This window comes from Parasteatoda tepidariorum, chromosome 1, assembly GCF_043381705.1.
Source record: "Parasteatoda tepidariorum isolate YZ-2023 chromosome 1, CAS_Ptep_4.0, whole genome shotgun sequence".
In the NCBI taxonomy this organism is placed as follows: domain Eukaryota; kingdom Metazoa; phylum Arthropoda; class Arachnida; order Araneae; family Theridiidae; genus Parasteatoda; species Parasteatoda tepidariorum.
In genome coordinates this window covers 85,923,103-85,944,690 of record NC_092204.1, presented here as the reverse complement: position 1 = coordinate 85,944,690, position 21,588 = coordinate 85,923,103, and the positions used below count along the sequence as shown (strand labels likewise).

The window sequence follows — 21,588 nt, the reverse complement described above, 5'->3', positions numbered from 1 at the left end:
TTCAGCTACATCAATTGTCTTAAATACACATTTTAAGATAATATACTTATTTTAAACTATGTCAATTTTCTTAAATGTGCATTTTTAGTAGTAGCAGTAGTAATCTGGCGGTCCGTTTTGTAGCTCCATGCTTCATAAATGTGCATGTAGCTCTCGTGAATTACGGGAAATTAAATAGAAGACAGATCTTTAGAAGTGCTTAGTGGATAATTTTCAGCTGTATCCAATTTCTTAAATACGAAATTTGAGCTTTGTCCATTTTCCTAATACGCATTTTCAGCTGCGTAAATCATAAGAATTATATATTTTAAGCTTTTTCCACTTTTATGAAACACGAATTTTAAACCATGCCTATTTTTTCTTAAATATGTATTTTAAACTATGTAGTTTAAACTATGTTTTAAAATATGTATTTTAAACTGGAAAGTATTTTAAACTATGTTCGCTTTCTTAAACTCACATACTTAGCTATAGGTCCAGAATTTGAAGCTCACTGACGAGATGTTCTAGAAGCAGCTTCCTTATATTTTTTGTATTTTTCTCAAATTCATTTATTTAGCAAGATTATTCGGTAAATTCTGCAAGCTCCACTACCTATCAAAAGCCAGTAGTTTTTATGCTAAATAACGTCATGATAGGCTCGTTATACGTCTCTAAACATATATCCTTAGTTATTATTACTCAGTTATAAAAAATACTCCTACTTAATCGAATCACTAAAAACGAAAGTTTTCATCAACTAGAAGATGAAATTATGTATAGATTACGAAGTATCGCATAAAATATTCCTTAATTGCATTAAGACAGTCATTAAGGCTTCTTCAAACTATCGATTAACAAGAAGAAGCAGCCTATCTTTTAGCTTGTTAGACATAAATAAAATTTCAACAATTGCTGTTAAGAAGAGGTTTATGGCCTAAGTAATGGGAATAAAAAGACAATCAAGTCATATTAATCAAATTGAAGAATATCACGCCATCACCATTAATAAGTAATACCTTTAATTCATAACTTAATCAAAGATGTAGCTCTTCTTAATGAATTTCAGGATTATAATGAAAAGAATTTGTAACATTTCTTTCTGTTCAGCGAAAAAAAAAATGTGCGAAGTTACTTACATAATAATACTTATTAACAATAGTTAATAAGTATTATTCATTTTTTAAGCATACTTTTCTGTAATGCTCCTTTATGAAATGTTAATTTGATTCTACAGTGAGTTTTGAATTAGTTTCAGAAATATTGACAAAGAAATAATAGTCATAATCATTTGTCAATAATCATTCAGTCCGTGTCAATAGTCATTTTGAAGGTATGTTTTTATTCATGATTTATGGTTATTAGTATGTTTTTATTCATGACTTATGGTTCTTAGTATGTTTTTGCGCTTATCCTAAGTTTTTTGTTAAACATTTTAGAAAATAAATATTTATTTAAGAAAAAAATATAAAATAGAAAAGAGAAACATAAATTGCCTGTTTTGCACATAATTTTAGCCACGGATTTGTCCATGGAGACGGATTTTTCCGTCCTTTCTACGCATCCGTACTCGGTTTGCCTTGAAATTGTAGTACCCGTTGCTGCATATAGCTGATGAAACAGGTCGGTTGCTATGCTTCGTCTACTTCTTTCGGCAGTTGCTGCCAAATACATGTCTTCATTCGGGGTTCTAACTTGAGACCACCTGCACTGTAATGATTATTGACATTTCCATCATCTTAGAATCGTTGTCAAAGCATAGATATCACACTTTTGGCAATTCCAAGTGGATTCCAAGTTAAATTGCCTATTGTGTTTGAAGATTACTAATTATATAGGGAAATTTTTTTATATATTTTAGATCTCAATTTCCGTGTGATTCTGAATTATCCTTTATGTTCATGAGTGTATTTACTAGCTGAATACACTTTTTTTTTGTAAGGGTTAGAAAAAAAGTAATAAATAAATCGGTTCTGAATAACGCTATAAAATCATGCACAAAATTACAGAGCAAATAATAAAGCTAAAATAAGTTAAATGTTTTTATTTATTAACATTTGTTGCACTTTTGCGTGGTTTTACGTTATTAGATTAAGCAAAACACGTATTTAGTAGTTCATCCCATCAAAATAAATATTAACTCTTTTCAATATCATCTGGCATAATGCTGTTGCTCGAGACAACTAGTGATATTTAAAATATACCATAATACGCAACTTTTTCCTTTATATATATTTAAGGGCCGTAAAGAAACTAGTTCCGGAGCATCTATCATAAAAATGCACGAAATTAGTGCAGCTTTAATACACACTAAATTTACTGATAAAATAATTTGTAATTAAAATTAAGCATTATTGGTGTCAAAAAGAGTGTGGAGACGTCTTACGGTTCATCATAACGAATAAGTAGATCTTCAGATATATTGTTTCTTGTAGCAATAGAAAAAAAGAGAAAATAAGTAGTCAAAGAAAGTAAACTCAAATATAGTCCATAACAATAAAAAGAAAGTTCGTCTTGCCCTTTATAATTCCAGAACTTTTCGTGCTGGTGTCACGAACTTTCGTACGTAAAAAGAGCAATTTCCTTCCTCGATCTTAAAAAAAATTTCAAAAATTTAATTTAGATCTTCCGGAAGAAGCGTTTATAAAAAAAAAGGAAATTTACTCATTAGTTAGGAATCAGCCCTTGTTTTAATTGAAACTATAAATAATTCTGCGTTATCATATATTTTAAGGATTACACCAATGATGTTAGCAAGCTTACAGCTCTCATTTATTAACAAACAAGTTTATCGCACTGTATTGAGTTATTTGTTGTTCGTTATGTCATAGAGAGATTTTGTGTAATCAAGTCGAATTAATAAAAAGCAATCTAACAAAATATATAGTTTTATTTCTTCAAAAAATAGTTGAAGTCTTAGTAGAAACGTAAAGCTTGTACAAAATGGTTTATTTTCTTCTTTTCTTCATGTCAAAGACTTTCTCGAAAATGGCACGACGTTCAGATTCCAAAGCTAAAAATTCGATGTATTTTGTTTTCAAATCCAGAATGCTCTGTGGAGTGCAAATACCGTATTTCAGGAATTTTGTTCTTTTCAGTAATTCAACAAGTGTTGCCCGTGCGTCTTCTCCACACTTCTCTAAGACGTCTCCAGAAATACAAGCAAATACATGAGCAGCCATCCTGAGAATAAAGTGTTGTTAAAAAATGTTTCTTAAGAAACTAAAACTGAGGCTTACAGAGCAAGTAAAAATAACATATCCCCTTATCAAACAATTATTTTAGATAAATTTTAAAGTGTTCAATTTATATTGCGTGTGTTATTTATATTGTGACCACTCGAAAATAAAAAAAAGGGATTTTATTACAATTCTGCAGAGAAATTTTACTTAATTTCGTTCGTACAGTGCCAATTCAGGACGAATACCAACAGTGATCCAATAGCAATTATGACGAATGAAGTAAGTTAGGAACAAATAACAATTTATTTAATAATTAACATATTATATCCCGAATACATATGACAATTATATGGTACCGCCAAACAGAAACTTTTCCCTAGAAGTAAATGTTTACAAAAAACGAAATTAAGAATTACATACAAAATCATACTCGAATGATTCGCGCTAAAATCCAACGAAGAAGTTAGACGCTAATGGATTTGCTCAAATTCGTCAAGGTGCCAACCCGTTTGCTGTAGAAAATTACACAAAACAGGGATTAATAATTTCAGAATAATTAAAGATGAACACGTGAGGTTACGAATCAGTAGTAAAGAGTAGGACAAATAAGTATACCATCAAAACTAATGATGAAAAATATAAAAAACTGTCTGATTGCTCAAAGAAACTTGGCGTTTCTCCCAACCATAAAAAAAAATCAGTTTCAATTCTTAAAATTCCAATTTTCTCAATAGAAATTCGTGAGATTTTTTATTGTGGTTGACTTCATTTTTAAAAAGACAGATAATATTCTAAAGACAGATATTAAGAGTTGTCACTACGTAACATACTATTAGCAATGCATACTCGTTGCAATACATATGATTTTTATTATGAATACATGTAAGAAACAATAACCAATATATAATAAATCTAATGTGCAATAAATACAATTTTTAATCGAAATACAAAGAAATTGAAATTACCAAAAGGCGAACTTAAAACACTTTGCTTTCATGATTATATGATTGATTAATTTCAAAAGCTTATTCAGTTGGCATGTGTGTCAGTACACCCGATATTTCGTAATTATATGATTTCAAATAAAACGTTCTCGAATAAGAATTATAAAATGCATTTGAAATGTTTCCAAGACACACTGATTTTAAAAAGCATTAGAATTACCTTGTTTGAAAAAAAAATCATGGTATTGAAAAAAAAATCATAATAATCTTTGAAATAACAGAAAAACAATTTTTTTTAAATCTCTATTAAAACGTGGAATAAACCTTCGTTTCCTTTTTTTTTCCCTATATTTTATTTTAAAGTATGAAACTGTGAATACTGTGTGTGATACTGTGAATTCTCAGCAAGAATCCTTATATATTTTAACACGTTGACTGTCGCACTCGCTTACAGTGAATTCTCGTTCAGGCCACGAGCACCATTGTACGAAGCGTATTTTGCTAAGTACTCCCACCGATATTTTAATAATGAGAGTTTCTGGTGGTCACAAGAATAACATCTCGCTCCGTTTGTTTCCATGGTATCATGTCTGTTTATTTGCTTCCATTGCTTTGCATCTGTTTCTCATCTCGCCACTTAGCACTATCAGTTTGAATCTTTACAGAGTAAAAAAGAGTATAACTTAAAATCTTTACCCTACTTCGTTGAAATTTCGAAAAGAAAATGGATCACTTATTTCTTTGTGAGTCAAATAGCAGTTAACAAGAAACCTTTTACGAGGCTCACAAATATTTTCTTAATCAATAATTTTTGTATTACTTCTATACTAATGCAATAGTTTTGTTACTTAGTGTGAAATATCGCTTCGAACGCATACGAATATCCTTCTCAAGTAGTCAAATAAGCGTCACCCCAAGACAGGTGATGCAGCAGTCAACGTCGGAAACAATCTAACCTTTTAAATAAAACTACGTAAAAGTTTTAAACATTTTACCTATACATTTTTTGATATATTTAACTTCCTTTAGTCTTCTCTAAACTTGTGGAAAATTTTTATTTCGTTTTATTGAATAAAATTTTAAAAAATAATAATAAAGAAAAAAATATAAAAATATTTCATTTTAGAATTAAAAAAAAAATTTAAGCACGATTGGTAAAAAATATTGTTGTAGAATTACAGTTCCAAACAAATAAAAAAAACTAGTATTAAAGTACAATGTTTTCAGTTACATTATTAAATTAAAAACGTCCATTTCGTTCAACATTTCAAATTTGAAAACTTTTTTTAGAAATTATTATTTGATATGATTTGTGAGTATCTTTTAGAAAATTTATTGTACATGTTTTGCAATCTAGTTTGCATAACATAATTTGAAACAATATATACATTTTCAAAAGGTTTACATATTATACCCCTGACCTTCTTAAAAATATTCATTATAATTTTCCGAAATGTTCATTGTGGCCCCGTAATACATTCCATTAATTAAATTTGTTTATTAACGGTAATTATTAATTATAAGGTATAAGGGAGCATGTGTAAAATCCATCGACCAAGAAAAATGACGCAAATTCTGCTAAATGGAAGCAAAATCGCTTCATAATGTTACCAGTGGATGTTTAATGGGTATTGGAACAACATGTGAAATCTAAAAAATGTTAAATTAATACTTTAAGACATACGATTTATAAAATTTGTTTCGCAGATTATTTGCAAAACTAACTAAAATTTTAACTAACTAGCTAAACTTTAAATTCATTATATTTTGACAAAACCACAAGAATTATATTTTCATACAAAACCTTGAAAAAATAACCACGTATTTGATACATCTTTTACTATTGCTGACAAAAAATTAAGCTTGGCACCGTTGTTTGGTTTTGCGGTTAATGGTCGGCAGGATATTACGCAGGTACAGATAAGAGAATTCTTACATGCAGTGGCGTTCTCGTTCATCTTCATCTTCTCCAAATTTGTAAGAGCCATAAAGACCTTTTGCCTCGAATGCACAAAGGGGCACCGTCATGGGTGCCATCATAGTGTCTCTAATGCAACCAATATTTCGGGCATAAGCTATGAATGCAAAAGAAACTTGTTAGAATGTAACATGTCAGTTGGTTAAAAATAACATTATTTGTGTGAAGTTATTTAAGAAATTAAGCGCAAAGTTTAATTTTGTTTCAAAATTGCTCTTAACTGTTGCCACGAAGGTGTAGAAATCCGTAATTCTCCTGATTATGTGCAGATTAACCAGGCACATTATCTTCTACGCACATTGTTAAAGTGAGTATAAAATCTTTGCTAGAACAACAGCAATGTTTCTGCAGCTTAAATTAACGTAATGTTATTCATTTATTTTTGATTATCGAAAAAACTTAAGTTACTACAATCAAACAGTTAACACATCAGCCGATAGAATGAATTAACAGTCACTTAAAAAATATAATTCAAAGAATCAAACGATTCAATCAATCATCAAAATTAGATTAATTAACGTAATGTCGTTTATTTACATTTCAATATCAAAGTATATCAAGTCAATGAATACAATCAAACAATCGAAAAATTAATTGATAAAATGAGAGAAACAAACTTTTGACATTTAACGATATGGAAGGAAACGGTCAATGCACATATTACATAGATAAATTATAAAAAACACTTGATTCACCACTCTAAGCTTCTATAGTATTTTTTCCATGGTCTCATATGCTTAGCTATTTAGTACAGAAATACATTATATTCAATTGAATTTTTTTTAAATTAAATAAATCATTAGAAAATTTTTATGCTAATATAATTTTTTTAAACCACTCGATATTGGGATATAATTTTTAAAACAATGCTTTTAAATGTATAAATAGATCTATTTCCACATTTTAAATCAGTGTTTCACTTTAATTTCTTTTATATTTTTATCTAATTTAATTATGGATTTTTTTTTCATTCATTTCATCCAGCAGTTTTCTAGTAAAAAAAATGCTTTTTGTTATTTTAGGTTCAATTAGTATATAAACAAAATTGGACTATTATGAAAAGAAATTAAATATTATAAAAATATCAAGAATTACTCAAAAACAGTCAACGATTTGTAATATTTAAACGGAACGAAAAACAAGTTTAAAGACAAAATTACACTTGTGCTGATACTTCAGTTGGAATGGTCTCATAAGTAACGGAAAACATTTAGAAATTATTTTAGTTTAACGCGCCATCTGTTGAAAAACTTTCTAACTAATTTTGAAGAACATGGATTTCCGAACCAGCATGCAGAAAAAAAAAATTTCTGCCTGTTTCAATTTTCCTTATTATTATTATTTTACCGAATTCGGTATCCAAGCATAATTAAAATTAAATATAGTATCGGAATTAAACTATTCTTAGTAATAATTGAAAAACACATAAACTGTTGTCGTTTAAATACCTTTATGAATTTGAGTTGTTGTGTCACATAAATCCTCCATTAAATCTTTCGTTCCTAAAATGATACTCGAAGCAGCTACTAGAGTTTCATTGTCAGAAGTGGCCAGTTCTTCAAGATCTTGATCCGCGCATTTGCTGAATTCTTCCAATATGCAATCAGTTGCTACACGGATAGCCCTATAATAATCATAATTGAAGAACTTAATGTAATAAGGTTTTGAGTGACATTTAAGTGACATACGTTTAAAGTATTTAATTTAGTCTTATTTTACTGTAGAATATTCAATTAGTTTTCCAAATCATTAAATGTCGCAGATCTCACAGAGGATAAAGGTTTTTAAGTGGAAGGTTTCAAATTCGTTTTCAACATAAACAAAAGAAGAAAAATCAAGAAAAGTCTCTATCATAGAAACAAATTAAAACGCTAAGCTTTCGGAAGCTCTGACACGAACAGTTTAAATAAGTGTTTGACATTTATAGCTTTACTGAATCGAAAGCTTGTGACCAAAAATGAAAGCATGATGTAACTTTTATTTCCTAATCACAAAACATATAGCTCTATTTCACTTAAATATCACTTAAAATTTATTGATACTCACTCACTAAAATGTCACTTAAAATTTATTGATACTCACTCACTAAAATGTCACTTAAAATTTATTTAAGCTCGATTTCACTAAAATATCACTTAACCACTCAGATCTTCACTTTATATATTAAAGTAATCTCAATATGTAAATTATGATCATCTTTAAAGTTTGAGTCAAAGTTGACAAGTTAAGAAATTATCACTTGTTATTATAAGTTAAATACTTTTAGTTTATAAATGGAAGATCTTATTATTAGAGATGTTTAAGTGAATTTGATTAAATGAATTTGATTAAGTGAATTTGATTAAGTCAGCTTTTGAATGTATAGAAAACGTAGGAAGCTGTTTTTCTTTATCTAAAGCAAAAGGAATGGGGTGATCTTTCCTTCCTCTCATTCAACGGAAGGACGAGCAAATCATAGTTATTTTAAATACATTTTTAGGATCTCTTTTTAATTATTTCCAACATTTAATTTATCGAAAATTTCTGCCTCTATCGACTAATTCGTTCTTTCTAGCGTTTTTTTCGTAGTTTGAACAAGGGCTTATAATATTTCTAAGAATGGGAAAATGGCTTAGGTGTACCAATCAATATTAATTTATAGTGATGAACGATGATTCTCACAATTCTGCTTCATTTTTAGATTACAATTTAAAATTCGATTAGAACTAAAATTGAAAATGTACACAAACATTTCAAAATTAGGAGAATTATTATTTTACATCACTATGAACGTTTTTAATTTTAGTGTTTACAACGTCATTGTGTTGATATTAACAATATATAAGTAAGGTATAGTAGTAGACAATGATATTTCATTGTTATGAACATTCTTAATCATTGAGTTTAAAAATGCCATTATCTTCATTCTAACAATAAATTTACAATGTATCATAATAATGGGCAATGATTTCTCATCAACTTTAACGTTCCTTTTTAATTTTAGAGTTTAATTGTCATTATATTAACATTAATCACAAATTAAAAATGTTTCATAATATTGGGGAATGATTTTTCAAAATCCTGTAACTTTTTATAATCAGAATGAATTATATGCAATTAAAGTAAATTAAAAAAACACAAATCAGTTATATTTCATAGTTATGAGCGATAATTTCTCATTATCTTGTACTCTTTAAATATCAGATTTTAGAATGTAATTGAAGTAAAAAAACAAATAGCAATAACGTTTCATAAAAATGAGCAGGGATTTTTCTTCCTATACGTTTTTAATAGCAGAATTTAAAATGCAGTTAAAGGAAATTGATACAGAAACCAATAAGGTTTCCTAATAATGGACAATGATTTTTCATCATTACGTAAGTTTTTAATATCAGAATTATAATGCAATTGAAGTAAATTAAAATATAAAGCAATAGTTATTCGTAATGATGTGTAATGATTCTGCATGATCCTGTATGCGTTTAAAGTTGGAATTTTAAAGGTAATTAAAGTAAAATTAACCACAAAATCAATAATATTTCATAACAAAAGGTAATAATTTCTCATGAACTTGATATCAGAATTTAATATGCAATCATAGTCAACTTAAACGCAGATGAATGTTTCACAATAATAAGTGTTGGTTCGACATCTTCCTGTATGTTTTCAGTCTAAGAATTAAAATACTTTTGATATACGTACGGGCAAACAGCTTCTAGCCTTTCCACTGATGGAAAGAGATGATCAGGATTTTCCGGATCAACGGGAGGTGCTAATTTTTGACATCGGTCAGCTGAGCACGTTTCCAGGACAGCAAGGCAACCTATTATTAAAATACATTTATACGAAATTAAAAATAACCATTTTCAAATAGTTCAATATTTATTAATTTAGATGGTAATCGTAATGAGCCAAACTTTTTTAATATTATTTTATAAGTTAAAGAAATAAACTATCAGGTATTGAACTATTGGACCCAAAATCTTTTACAGGACTGTTTTACTAGCAAAGTTGTGTTAAAATATTTTTGGTATTGATATTGACCTATAAAGAGAAATTCATTTAGCGTAGGACGTACGTAGATGACCATTTATCATTGGGGAGATTATGACCATGTATCATTGGGAGCATATTTAAAGATTAACGAAGTTGGAAGGAAGTAGCATTACTCCTAACTAGTAAACTAACATTAACTTACAAACTACCCTAGCAGCAAAATAACTTAGTCCCTCATTGGGTCAATATTCATAAGTCCTTGCTCAGTAAAGGTTCAAAGGTTCATTATTTTTCCGATATTGACACTATATAGAACTTTCAGATTCACTCGATATTTTACAGTCACTTTACAACCAATATCAGTCTTATAGAATTGTCAGATTCACCCGATATTTTATATCCATTATTTAGCCAATGTAGGTTCTGTATTGGCCAATGTAGGCCCTATGTAGACCATTCCAGGATCAATATTAAGAAAAAACCAAGACATCCCAATACTAGTCCCTCGGTGCATGTTCTTGTAGAACCCCATATTGAGCCAAGGAAAAATTGTTTCTAGGGTAATATTAACTTACAACTAACAATAACTAGAGTTATTTCGAACAAGAAATGAGAAGTATATCTGAATTGTTTTTACGTATCACGAAAACAATTTTTTTAGAATATATTTTACGATGCATCGTAAATGCCTTGCCTGCAATAAATGCCACGAATTAGATTATCTTCAACAATGATAACGTTATAGTTATCCAACACGCTAATAGCGGGATCATTTTCATCTATGGTATTAATCGAACATAATTGGATAACTATTGACAATGATACTTACAGAATAAGACAACACCCTGTAATTATCGACAAGTATAAAATCTCGAAATTAACTCATTCGGTAAATCTATTGTCATATTTTTATAATTACTCATCGATTTGTTAAAAATTATAAAAAAAGTGTTTTCCTTAATAAGGTAATGAAATTATTGACCAATGTAAAAATAATTCAAATTAGTTGAATTAAAAATTATCGCATTATATCGTAAAATATTTATGCTTCTTAATATATCGTCCAATTAATGGGAATTCCGATATTACTCAGAACTAGATATTTTCAACGGCATGTTAATAAACATTATGTTACATAGATCACTTACTTTATTAATGTTAATCAGACTAGGGCAAAAACATAATTTGGAATAAAATTTTCGAAATTGAATTTATTAAATTCTTATAGTCTTAGCGTTCTAAAAATATTTTACTTTTGTTTATACTCCAATTATTTACAAAGTTATGGAAGTTTTTCTACAAGGTGATAAAGAATAGACTTGATTTTAAGTTTTCAAATGCGTTAATCGCAAAATCAGGTTTTCTCACATTTTACACTACCCTAAACACAATATCTCATATTGTTTTTAAAATAATTGTCTTCAATTTTTCATGAGTGCTTATGATTTTGAACTGCACACCATGAGAAAAGAATTGAATTTCATTTTCTATGCATGTTTTTTCGCAAAGACACGAGCAAAATTTTTTTTAAATTTGCTTCTTTAACTACTTTGATCCTAAACTCATCGTAAAAGCAAGTGCATATACTACTTATAGTTCAGAATATAGTTGATAGACATCTAAATAACATCCTTAGAGGATTTTTTTTTGTTTTGGATGATAGAAATTTTTTACAGAATTTAGCGTATGTGTAAAAAATGCCTAATTTTTGCCTAAAAATGGCCATTTAAAAAAAAATTTCATTTGCTAGTTTCATAAGTTTTTACACATAATGTAATATATAAGCTAGTTTTATAAAATTTCAGATTAATATTTTTTTGAAGAGAATATATCAGAATTATTCCGATATATATTTTTTTTAAAAAATATATCGAAATTATTCCGATAGCTTAATTTAATTTTAATCTATTTTATTTTGCTATGTAAAGTTGGGCTCTTTAAAATGAAGCAAAAAATTTATTCCTGACTATTCAATTTTTTTTCGACCATTTTTAAATTAAATTTTAAAAAAATAATAAATTTTACTAAGAGTTATTGTTTGCATGGAATTATCTAAATTGGAAAAAATTGGAATTTATAATTGTGGGTAAAACCTTTTCAAATCGATTAAAAAGTTATCGAGATATAGCGAGTTGTGCATAAGGTAAAATTAACATTAAGGGTCCTAAACTTCGAAACACTTTTTTATAAATTAATTTATTTTTTTTATTTTAACCTAATACCTTACTTACAAACTTAGAAAAACTTAATTAAAGGGGCTTAGGAAAAAAACTGTATTTAGTGATAAAAGAATATAATGCCTTATCATTGATGGTGCATAATATGAATAACGTATTGGAGCACTTTAAATATCATCACGAGCTATGAGAGAAGGGGATAAAAGAGGAGGGTTCGAATTGAATATTGCTACTTAAGCAAATGAGTCATTGTTTTTAATGTTTTTTATTACATTGAATCGATTTGAAATAATCATACGCTGCTAGGACAAGTAGTTCACAATTTATGAAGATTTCATATGAAAACAGTACATATTTTGACCAATTCACGCATTTGGCATTGCCAGGTAGGAAAATGAAGTATTTTTCCCTATTAAACTTTTTTTAGTCTAAATCGAATGCGATCAAAACAAAGACGATATATTTAATAGTTCAAGCGTAATGAAACATTTTAAAATACAGTTTTGTACTTATACCTATTTACATGTGCGACAATGTTATATGGACAAATGTTTCATTGTTTTTATTCTATTTTATTTCTTAATTTTTTTGCGCTAAATCCAATAGTATCAAAATTTAAGTAGATGGAAGTTATCATTTAAAATCTATAAAAGCCTTATGCGTAGACAGGTATAGATCAAAAATTATAACTTAAAATCATTATTTCCCTTAAAGCACTATTTCCTACGACTAAATTTCGAGATTATTTGGATTTAGCGTAAAAAATGCGTGAAAGAGACAATGGCACAGTCAAGTGCATGTATAGGTTTAAATTAAAAATAGTACTCAATAAACATGAACTTTTTTAATTTTTACAGTTTCAACACTGCTGATATCCTTCGATGTGTAAGAAATACATAAGATACAAATACTTTACTTTACTACTTGATTTGAATTAAAAAAAACCTCATTTGCTTAAAATAAAACAATAATTCATTTCCTTCAGAAATTTTTAATCTAATTAGCACTAAGGCAAAATTTGCATCAAATTTACGTCAAAAACAATTTCCAGACTATGAAACCAACAATTTCGATTCATTCAATTCGGCCATAAAAGATACATATGGAACATTACTTAATTTATATAAATAGCAATGTTTAAATCTATCTTTAGAGATGGAGTATAAAATGATCTATCGTAAAATTATGTTTATATATCATCTACGAACAAGTACAAAAAAATATTATCCTCTCACAAAGTACAGAATCGTACATTCTATTACCATAATTACATATTTTACTTTAAAAAACCTTACTCCTAACCTTATTTAATCCACCACATTCATAACTGCGCCAGACAAACCTTTTTTACTAATTTTATACTTAACAAAAGAAAATTAGCGTTGACCCTCTGCATGTCCGTAGGAAATATATTTCTACCAGCTACATACGTTTTTAAACGTCGATAAAAATCGTTTTTTTCCTGTGATTTATGTGGCTATCATCTGATAACTTTAAAAAAAAATGAATGGTTTGTTTGTATAAATTTGGGAAGTAGTGGAGATTAGGTGTTAAAAAAGAGAGGAAAACACTAGGGAGCTATTTTCTCTTACAACGTTTGTTAATTTGATAATTTCTCATCGAGTTCATTTGCAGCAATAAATACAGAATTCATGAATTTTGTTATTTTTTTAAAATTTGTAGTCAAATCTTTATTGCTTTAACGTAATTTGATTTTTAAACAAACTGAGCTCCTTTTCATAAATCAAACTCAATTCCGAAAATATTTTAATCTAGAACAAATTAACCTATAAAGAGTTAACAGAAGCAAACATAAATTTAAATAAACAAGTCTTGAGCATCATACGAGAAAGATTTAAACTTACCACTGAATGAAATGCAAAGTATCAGAATAGATTTCCACATTGTTAGAGTAGATGCGTTAATCCTGGCTTGGTAACAACTACTACAATAAAGTAATGATCAAAAATTTCGCTCCCTTTTATATATACTTGAATTTTTTTCTCTCTCTAGAATAAGGTGGTTTAAAAAAAACTGTTCCATTCATGGTCAATAGGAAAGGGAAGTCCGTTTTCTAATGTCAAAGTGTGTATTGATATCTGCACAGGAAATAACAATTAATGCATTTCAGATGATTATTTTCAATTAAGATATCTTGTAAAGTATAACATATGGAGTGATTAATTTTTCTGCTTTTAAATATGGCGTGGGGCTGACGATAAATGTATTACGTAAAATGTTAACGGTTGCTAGGATGTAGGAAATGTTTGGCAATTTCTCCAAAATGACTTCTGTTACGCCACATTTCGTAACAGTTATAATAATATATTATGAGACGGAATCGAAAAGTTTAGAGCAATATATTGATAAGCAACATTTTTACATCAAACTGTTCCAAATTACTATGTCCAGACAAACATTTAAAAATTTGTAGAATTTCCACTAGATGGCAGCATACTACTACACAAAAATCTTATTTGAAATAGCAAACTCTCTCCATAGCAGTTTGACAAAATGGCTTATCATTAAATTGCTCCAAACCCTTTTACTTCTGATCAAAAATTTAGTTATTTAGCTGTAAAAACATATTGTTATTTTAACTTCTGCTAATAAGTACATCCAAAACATTAAAGATAGCTATAAAACTTATTATTTCAACCAATGAATAGCTTTGACGAATGAAATTACCGAAAAAATAAGTTATCAAAAGATTCCGATGCAAAAAAAATTTTTGAAAATGGTAGATTTTTTTTTTATTATGGAAACAAACACTACTATTAATTATTTTACGAAGTGTGAGGAAAGAAACTTAAAACACTTAAAGACTCGCTTGTTACCTGATTAGTTTTATTTCTTATTCTTAAAGGTTTCTTTTCGATTAATTTTAGGCGAAAATTTCTTCAACATTCAAATATTGGAACAGGATATGCTAGAAAGTCTGTCGAAGTTCTTATCATATTAAGGGCAGCAGCTATAGTTATTAGAGCCATGTCTAGGTATATTAAATAGGCTATTGTTACTAGAGAAAAATTGCTATACTTTTGTTTTTATATCCAAAACTGTACCTGATTTGGGGAGAAAACGAATTCAAAAATAAAATAGTTGTGTGAAACTGTATTGATTTGATACTAATTGACGCCTTGGGGACATTAATGAAAAAAAAGGATAATTTGTTTGCAAGAAATATTCTGCATTGTGGAGAAACTGAATGATCTCGCAACACCCCTTTGAAATTATCAAAATCATTGCCTTTGACATCCTTTTAAGGAACATAAGTTTTAATAAGAAAAGGCAACTTTTGAATGAAATCAGTCGAAAAGTTCCAGAGAAATTAAATTTTAAACTGTAAAACTTTTTTAAAATGAAATTGTGTATAAAATTGAAAAATAAAACAGTTTGATGCCATTACCTTTAATTATGTTATGTAGGTTGAATTTTACGTACTACAGATAATCCAGAACTAATTAAACATAAATTATTTCTGAATAAACGTTCTCTTTTTAAGTGTGGGTAAAGCTATTCAATTTGCTTAATTCTAGGAATAAGACAAAAATGAAGAAAATTTAAACAACAGAAATGGGAGTTGGATTTTTTTTATTGATTTTCTTTATTTTATTGCAATATTTATCAGTTATTATTACCATGATAATGTTTAAAAATCCAAAAAAAAAATTTTCGGAAGAAGCATACTTACGTGTCAGACTAATCTAATGCGAAGGTAATCAGTTGATTAACTTGTTCAAAGTGATGAATTAAATGAAAAAGGGATCAACAAATCCATTAAAATCATATCTATTAATAGGAAAAAATTCGAACATTTGATCGGAAATTATTTTGATTGATATCAAAGTTTTCATGTTAAATTATTAATTTATTTTTGCTGATTGTACAGTGCTAAAAAAAGGGATCACTTTAAATAACTTTTGATCTAATGATCGGATTTTCACGTTCTAGGACTCAATCTAAATGACTCGACGAGGTTACTTCAAATATTCTGATTAATAAGTGCAGATGATATTTTAATCTACGAAATCAGACAAAAAACGCCTCTAAAATATATAGGAAATATGATCCTAATTGTTTGGACAGGAGAGCGGTCCGAAGTTCGGACCCCTTAATGTTAAATTTACTTTTGACGTATTTCGCAATCGCGAAAAATTTTTAAGCGAACTAAAAAAAATTTTGAATGCAATAATTACAATTTATTTAGCCAAAGATAGTTCTATGCAAAAATAACTTTTAGTGAGTATTTGTTATTTTTTATTACTTTATTTTACAATAGTCGAAAATTTTTTGAATTGTAAGGTATACAATTTTTTACATCATTTTCAAGAATCTATATTTGTCATCATTTTAAAGAATCTATACATGTCAAATTACCAAATTTGAGCAAATTGATTCCTGAGAAATTGAATTTTAAAAATACGACTTTTTCAAAATTCAATTTCTCAAAAATTATTCGATCAATTTTGCTTATATTTTGTATTTTGCCATCCAAATTGCATTCTTTGAAAGAATGTAGAAAATTGTATGCTTTACATTTCAAAACATTTTGATTATTATTAAATAAAATAATAAAAAATAATAAATAAATAATAAAAGTTAAATTTTGCATGGGATTATCTTTTGATGAATGCATTTATAATTATACACAAGAACTTTTCAATTCGCATACGTAGAACATGATCGATTCATTTCCATTTACGTTTTTTTAATTTCCAGATCAATCGGTTTATGTTTTGCTTTTCTAAGTGTTTTTGCATTACAAATTTTATGGAACCACTTGATACACAAGATTCTTCTTAAACAGTTGTTAATATATACTTGGAAATTTTTTTCAGGCTTTTGTTAATTCCATTTTTCTTTCTTCCCAGCCCTATTCTAGTGAAAGTCTTGTTACATACATTTAACAAAGTGATTCCTCTCCAGTTGTCACTTATCGTTAAATCACTTTTTTTTGGGTAGTTTTATCAGCAGGCTTTCAACCCAATCATTAAGCCACTCTTCGCTCTTCATGATTTTATTAAACAGTTCAGTTAAAGCTTGGATTGTTATTTCATTTTATGACCGTATAATATTTAATAATTATTTTATATTAATATTCAACCCCGTAGCCTTTCATTTTGAACCCAATAAAGAAAACAAGAAAACTCCTAAATCATGTGTTGGGAGAAATATTGCTTTCTTGGAGGACTCTCTGATGGAACTAACCCGCGTTTGCAGCACATGGAGGGGAAAACCGCGAAAACCTCCTACGCTTAGCCTGACGACAAGGGAACTCTATCCCCTGATCTGTCTACCACTGAGGATATTTTACGTCATCACTGTGATCGGTGCGAGCCGTATGCGAAACACGTATCGAGCAGTCATTTCTGAGCTTCGAACCCGATTCACCTGTTTGGAAGGCGAACTCTCTATCACCTGAGCCACCACTACTTTAAAGCATTGATTGCAGTTTTTGGACTTAAGCAGACGAAAAAACCTACTTTCTCTAAATAAATATGCCTTTTTTCGGTTAAGTCTTTTTTTTCCAATTATTAATTAGTATATTAATTAGTATATATTTCAATTATTAATTAGTATATTAATTAGTATTAGTATATCCTCGGACTATTAGGTTTGAGTGCTAGAATATGAACATCACTATATGAAAAGTTGTTCATGGTGGTCAGTTTATTTTTTGCTCACTGTTCCTTCACATCCACGAGCACTTCCTCAGACTGTAAGGATTGACTCCTATAATATGAGGATCCGATCATTAGAGGAAAAGTCATTCTTAGTGGTCTATTTATTTTTTTGCTCACAGTAATTCTATAGAATGCTGAATACGAAAATTTTATATTTTAACGAAATATTCTAGGTATTTATAAATTTTCTAGACGTGTACTTGCATTTCATACTTTGTTAGGAACATTTATGTGACATGACTGAAACTTTTCTATAATCTATAAGAATAAAACAAACGGATAAATGTATTATCCATTCTTTCTTCAGTTTTATTTTGTAGTATTTTCCCATAAAGTCTAGACAAAATAAAACAAATATTGTTTTGTAGAAGGAAACTACATTATTAAGCTTGAGTGAGTTGTCTCAGTCAATTTATTGTTAAACTTTCTCTCTCCAAATTCTCTGCTTTCAAAAAATCAATAAAATTCTAAAGTCGCTGATAAAAATAGATTGGTTTTCCGAATTTCTGGAAATTTTGAAAATATATGTAGGTATTATCGATTGGGCAGGATAGACACGTATCATTTTCTTAGAGCACTGTCTATGTTTTGTTTGTTAATTTGATTTTTAAATTTAAATTCTTAGGTACTACAAAAAAATTCATGTTTTAAAATAAAGTAAAAAACTGTTTGTCTTCTTCGTCGCATAATTTTGAAGGAAACTGTAATAAAAGTCCCTAGTTTTTGATTGAATATTCTATGAACTAATAGTATTCGGCCGTACAAAATATGAATTCATTTTCAATTCTTGGCTTCATCGCAAAATAGACAAGTTAAATGAGTGCTGACATCTAGTTTAAAGTTGTTTTTCAAAACTCTGCCGCCAAACGAAATAAGAAAGCCATAGTTTAATTTCCTTAGATTTGAAGTGATGCGCGATGATTTTAAACTATATGTATATTCTTGCATTAGAACAAACAAATAACTTAAATATTTTAAAACTTTTTTAAAATCGTCGATTTGGCGACATTTTTCTATAGTGATGAAAATTACCAAACTCTCTGCCTTATTCTCAGTTTTCGCAAATTCTTATAAGCCCAAGTAATGCAACATTGGAGTTAATTTTTACATATTTAAAAACTTAAACCACAGCCGCTTTTCATTTTCATATAACTGGGGCTTTTCTCCATATGGACATTTTGAACCATTCTCAAAATAATCGTAGACAGCTCTGGCTTTAGATGCGTTAAACTTGACCTAACAGTCAGTTTAAAGTTTTTCAAAGCTCTGTCGTTTAACAAAATAAGAAAGCGATAGTTTAATTGCGTTAGATTTGAAGTGATGCGCGATGATTTTAAACTGTATATTTAATCTTGCCATCCGGGGCATTAGAACAAACAAATAACTTGAAAATTTTGAAACTCAATAAACTTTTTGAAAAATCGCCGATTTGGCGACATTTTTCTATACTGATGAAAATAATCAAAATATCTGCCTTATTCCCAGTCTTTGAAATTTTTATGAGCCCAAGTAATGCAACATTGGAGTAAATTTTTAAATATTAAGAACTTAGACCACAGATGCATTTTCATAAAACTGGGTCTTTTCTCCATATTGACGTCTTTCTATTTTTAAAATAAGTGTAAACAGCTCTGGCTTTAGACACGCTAAACTTGACCTAACAGTCTTGAGTATAAACAGTTGCAAATTCTCAACAGTTATAAAAATAGCATATTATGCGGAAAAAAGCTTCATTTCATATTGCGATGGGGCATTCAAAAAGCAGCCTTAAAATAAACTATCGATGAAACTGTCTGGTACTGCCATCTGGTATATGAATTGAGAAATAATCACAATTCTAAGCATAAAAAGTTGATTTCTTTAATCTTTCGTGGTGCGTCGGTTTTGAACCCTCCACCCCATAAATATCACGGGCACGAGAAACAGAGGGCAAAACTTCACGCTGACGAGAGTGAAAAGGAAAGGTTAAATAAACTTTTTTAAATAGTAACGCGCTTGAATAAAACAATTGTAATATTCTACGATACTAGATATAATTAAAAAAGCTAATTTTAATTTTAAAATATAATTAAATATAACAATGTATGTTAACGCGTAACTCCACAACTCCATTTAATTAATATTAAATTTGAAATTATTTAGTTACAGCTGAATCGCCAAAAAGACAGTAAGAATTAATATAATCCTATAACTGAAACATTTTTGTTTTAAGAGAAATAAAGAAACTTGAGGAATAAAGAGTAATCGATGTCCGATTTAGTCGCGACAGTGAGTTGATTAGTTTTACATTTGTATTGAATTAAAAAGTCCGCCGTTACATTAATTGTTAAAAAGAGAATGAAATATTTATATTTGATTTTTTTATAAAATGTAAACGAAGTTAAATAATTGTTTTAATTTAAATAAAATTTAATTAACTATGTTTAAAAAAAGGAAATTTTTTGAAATCAAGAAAATGATAGATTTAATAATAGGTAATTGAAAATATTGTATTAGTTCTTCATTGGCTTCAAATAAAACTTTGGTTCTTCGGCAAATATTAATATGCTCTCGAATATGTAAAATTGATTGCAAAACTTAAGATCAATTTGAAATTAGGATTCATGGATAAACTAGATTCATAGCTTTCGTGTGGTGTCAATGTTTTTCTGCATAGACGACATATTACAGATAAAAATAAATTTCGTAAATTAAATTCTATCCATCAAATTAAACAGAAAATTTTTGAAGATTGCTTCAATTCCTAGTATACTGAAGCATTAAAAATGAAGCTCGATCAAGAAGTTATTTTGCAACGAAAAAATAGATAATGTTATTCCTCGCAGAGTATATTACTCAGTTTATGATCGTGCTATTAACAATGAATAGTATTTTATTTCTGACAGGTTTCTGCATAACACTTTACTTAAATATTTCCTCACGTTAACTTTCTCAAATTTATGAATTAAAGAGGAAATTGGTATTTAATATCCGGAAACATCATTTTGACCTGTAATTATGAGCAGGAAGCGACTGCTATTAAATTGAAGTAGCATTCTATTGAAAAGTGTGAACGTTAAAAGTTCGAAAATAGTAAAATTCTCTTATTTCTAACTATCTATTCCGATATAAATTATTTCGTGAAAAGGTATCCTAAAAATTAACAGAAAAATATTTTAAAGTTAATTATGTCTAAGCATTTTCATTTTCTTTCTTTTCAAACAGCTAAAATTTTCCTTGCCCCCGTATCTGTGCTATTATGGCTATTTTATTTTCACTAACAAACATTTTCTCGAACCTTTTATATTAAAGTGCTCAAAAGAGAAGCCATAAAAAGTTTGCTTCACATTCATTCTCCGCTATGAAGTTTTTAGTGCTCATCTATGGGTAGATTACATTTATGTCCATAAATTACGGAAAATGCCAGCCCCGGCAAAATAAACGTTAAGAAATAAAACAATCGTGACTTATTCATAAAACCCGTTTATTAAACCTAGATAAAGAATAAGAATGATGGTTTATGAGTGATACAATTTATAAAAAAAATTCAAAATAAAAAGTAATATTTTTAAAAACCACGTTTTAGTAGTGGAGAATAATAATTAAGAAAAAAATTGAAAAACGAAAAACGTGGGGCGCATGAAATACATAACAGTAATGTTATATTAGTGTGTGTATGTAAAATAG

At 28.5% G+C, this 21,588-nt stretch overlaps 1 protein-coding gene across 1 annotated transcript; it reads right to left on the bottom strand.

The window, feature by feature from the left end:
* Positions 1 to 2,851: 2,851 nt before the first annotated feature.
* Positions 2,852 to 14,365, bottom strand: LOC107437078 (uncharacterized). The gene is made up of 5 exons (XM_016048959.2): positions 14,101 to 14,365; positions 9,765 to 9,885; positions 7,532 to 7,707; positions 6,042 to 6,180; positions 2,852 to 3,162 (listed from the first exon to the last, which is right to left on the bottom strand). The coding sequence occupies exons 1-5, from the start codon at positions 14,138 to 14,140 to the stop codon at positions 2,928 to 2,930; spliced, it is 711 nt and encodes a 236-aa protein (XP_015904445.1). The 5' UTR covers positions 14,141 to 14,365; the 3' UTR covers positions 2,852 to 2,927.
* Between the last annotated feature and the right edge of the window lie 7,223 nt (positions 14,366 to 21,588).

What these genes read in the sequence shown, in the direction of transcription:
- LOC107437078 (XM_016048959.2), bottom strand. Translation starts at nt 14,140, where the DNA reads ATGTGGAAATCTATTCTGATACTTTGCATTTCATTCAGTG. An exon ending in AGGCTAGAAGCTGTTTGCCC is followed by an intron (nt 7,708 to 9,764) that starts GTACGTATATCA and finishes TGATTATTATAG; the next exon opens with GGCTATCCGTGTAGCAACTG. An exon ending in GAACGAGAACGCCACTGCAT is followed by an intron (nt 3,163 to 6,041) that starts GTAAGAATTCTC and finishes CTTTATTCTCAG; the next exon opens with GATGGCTGCTCATGTATTTG.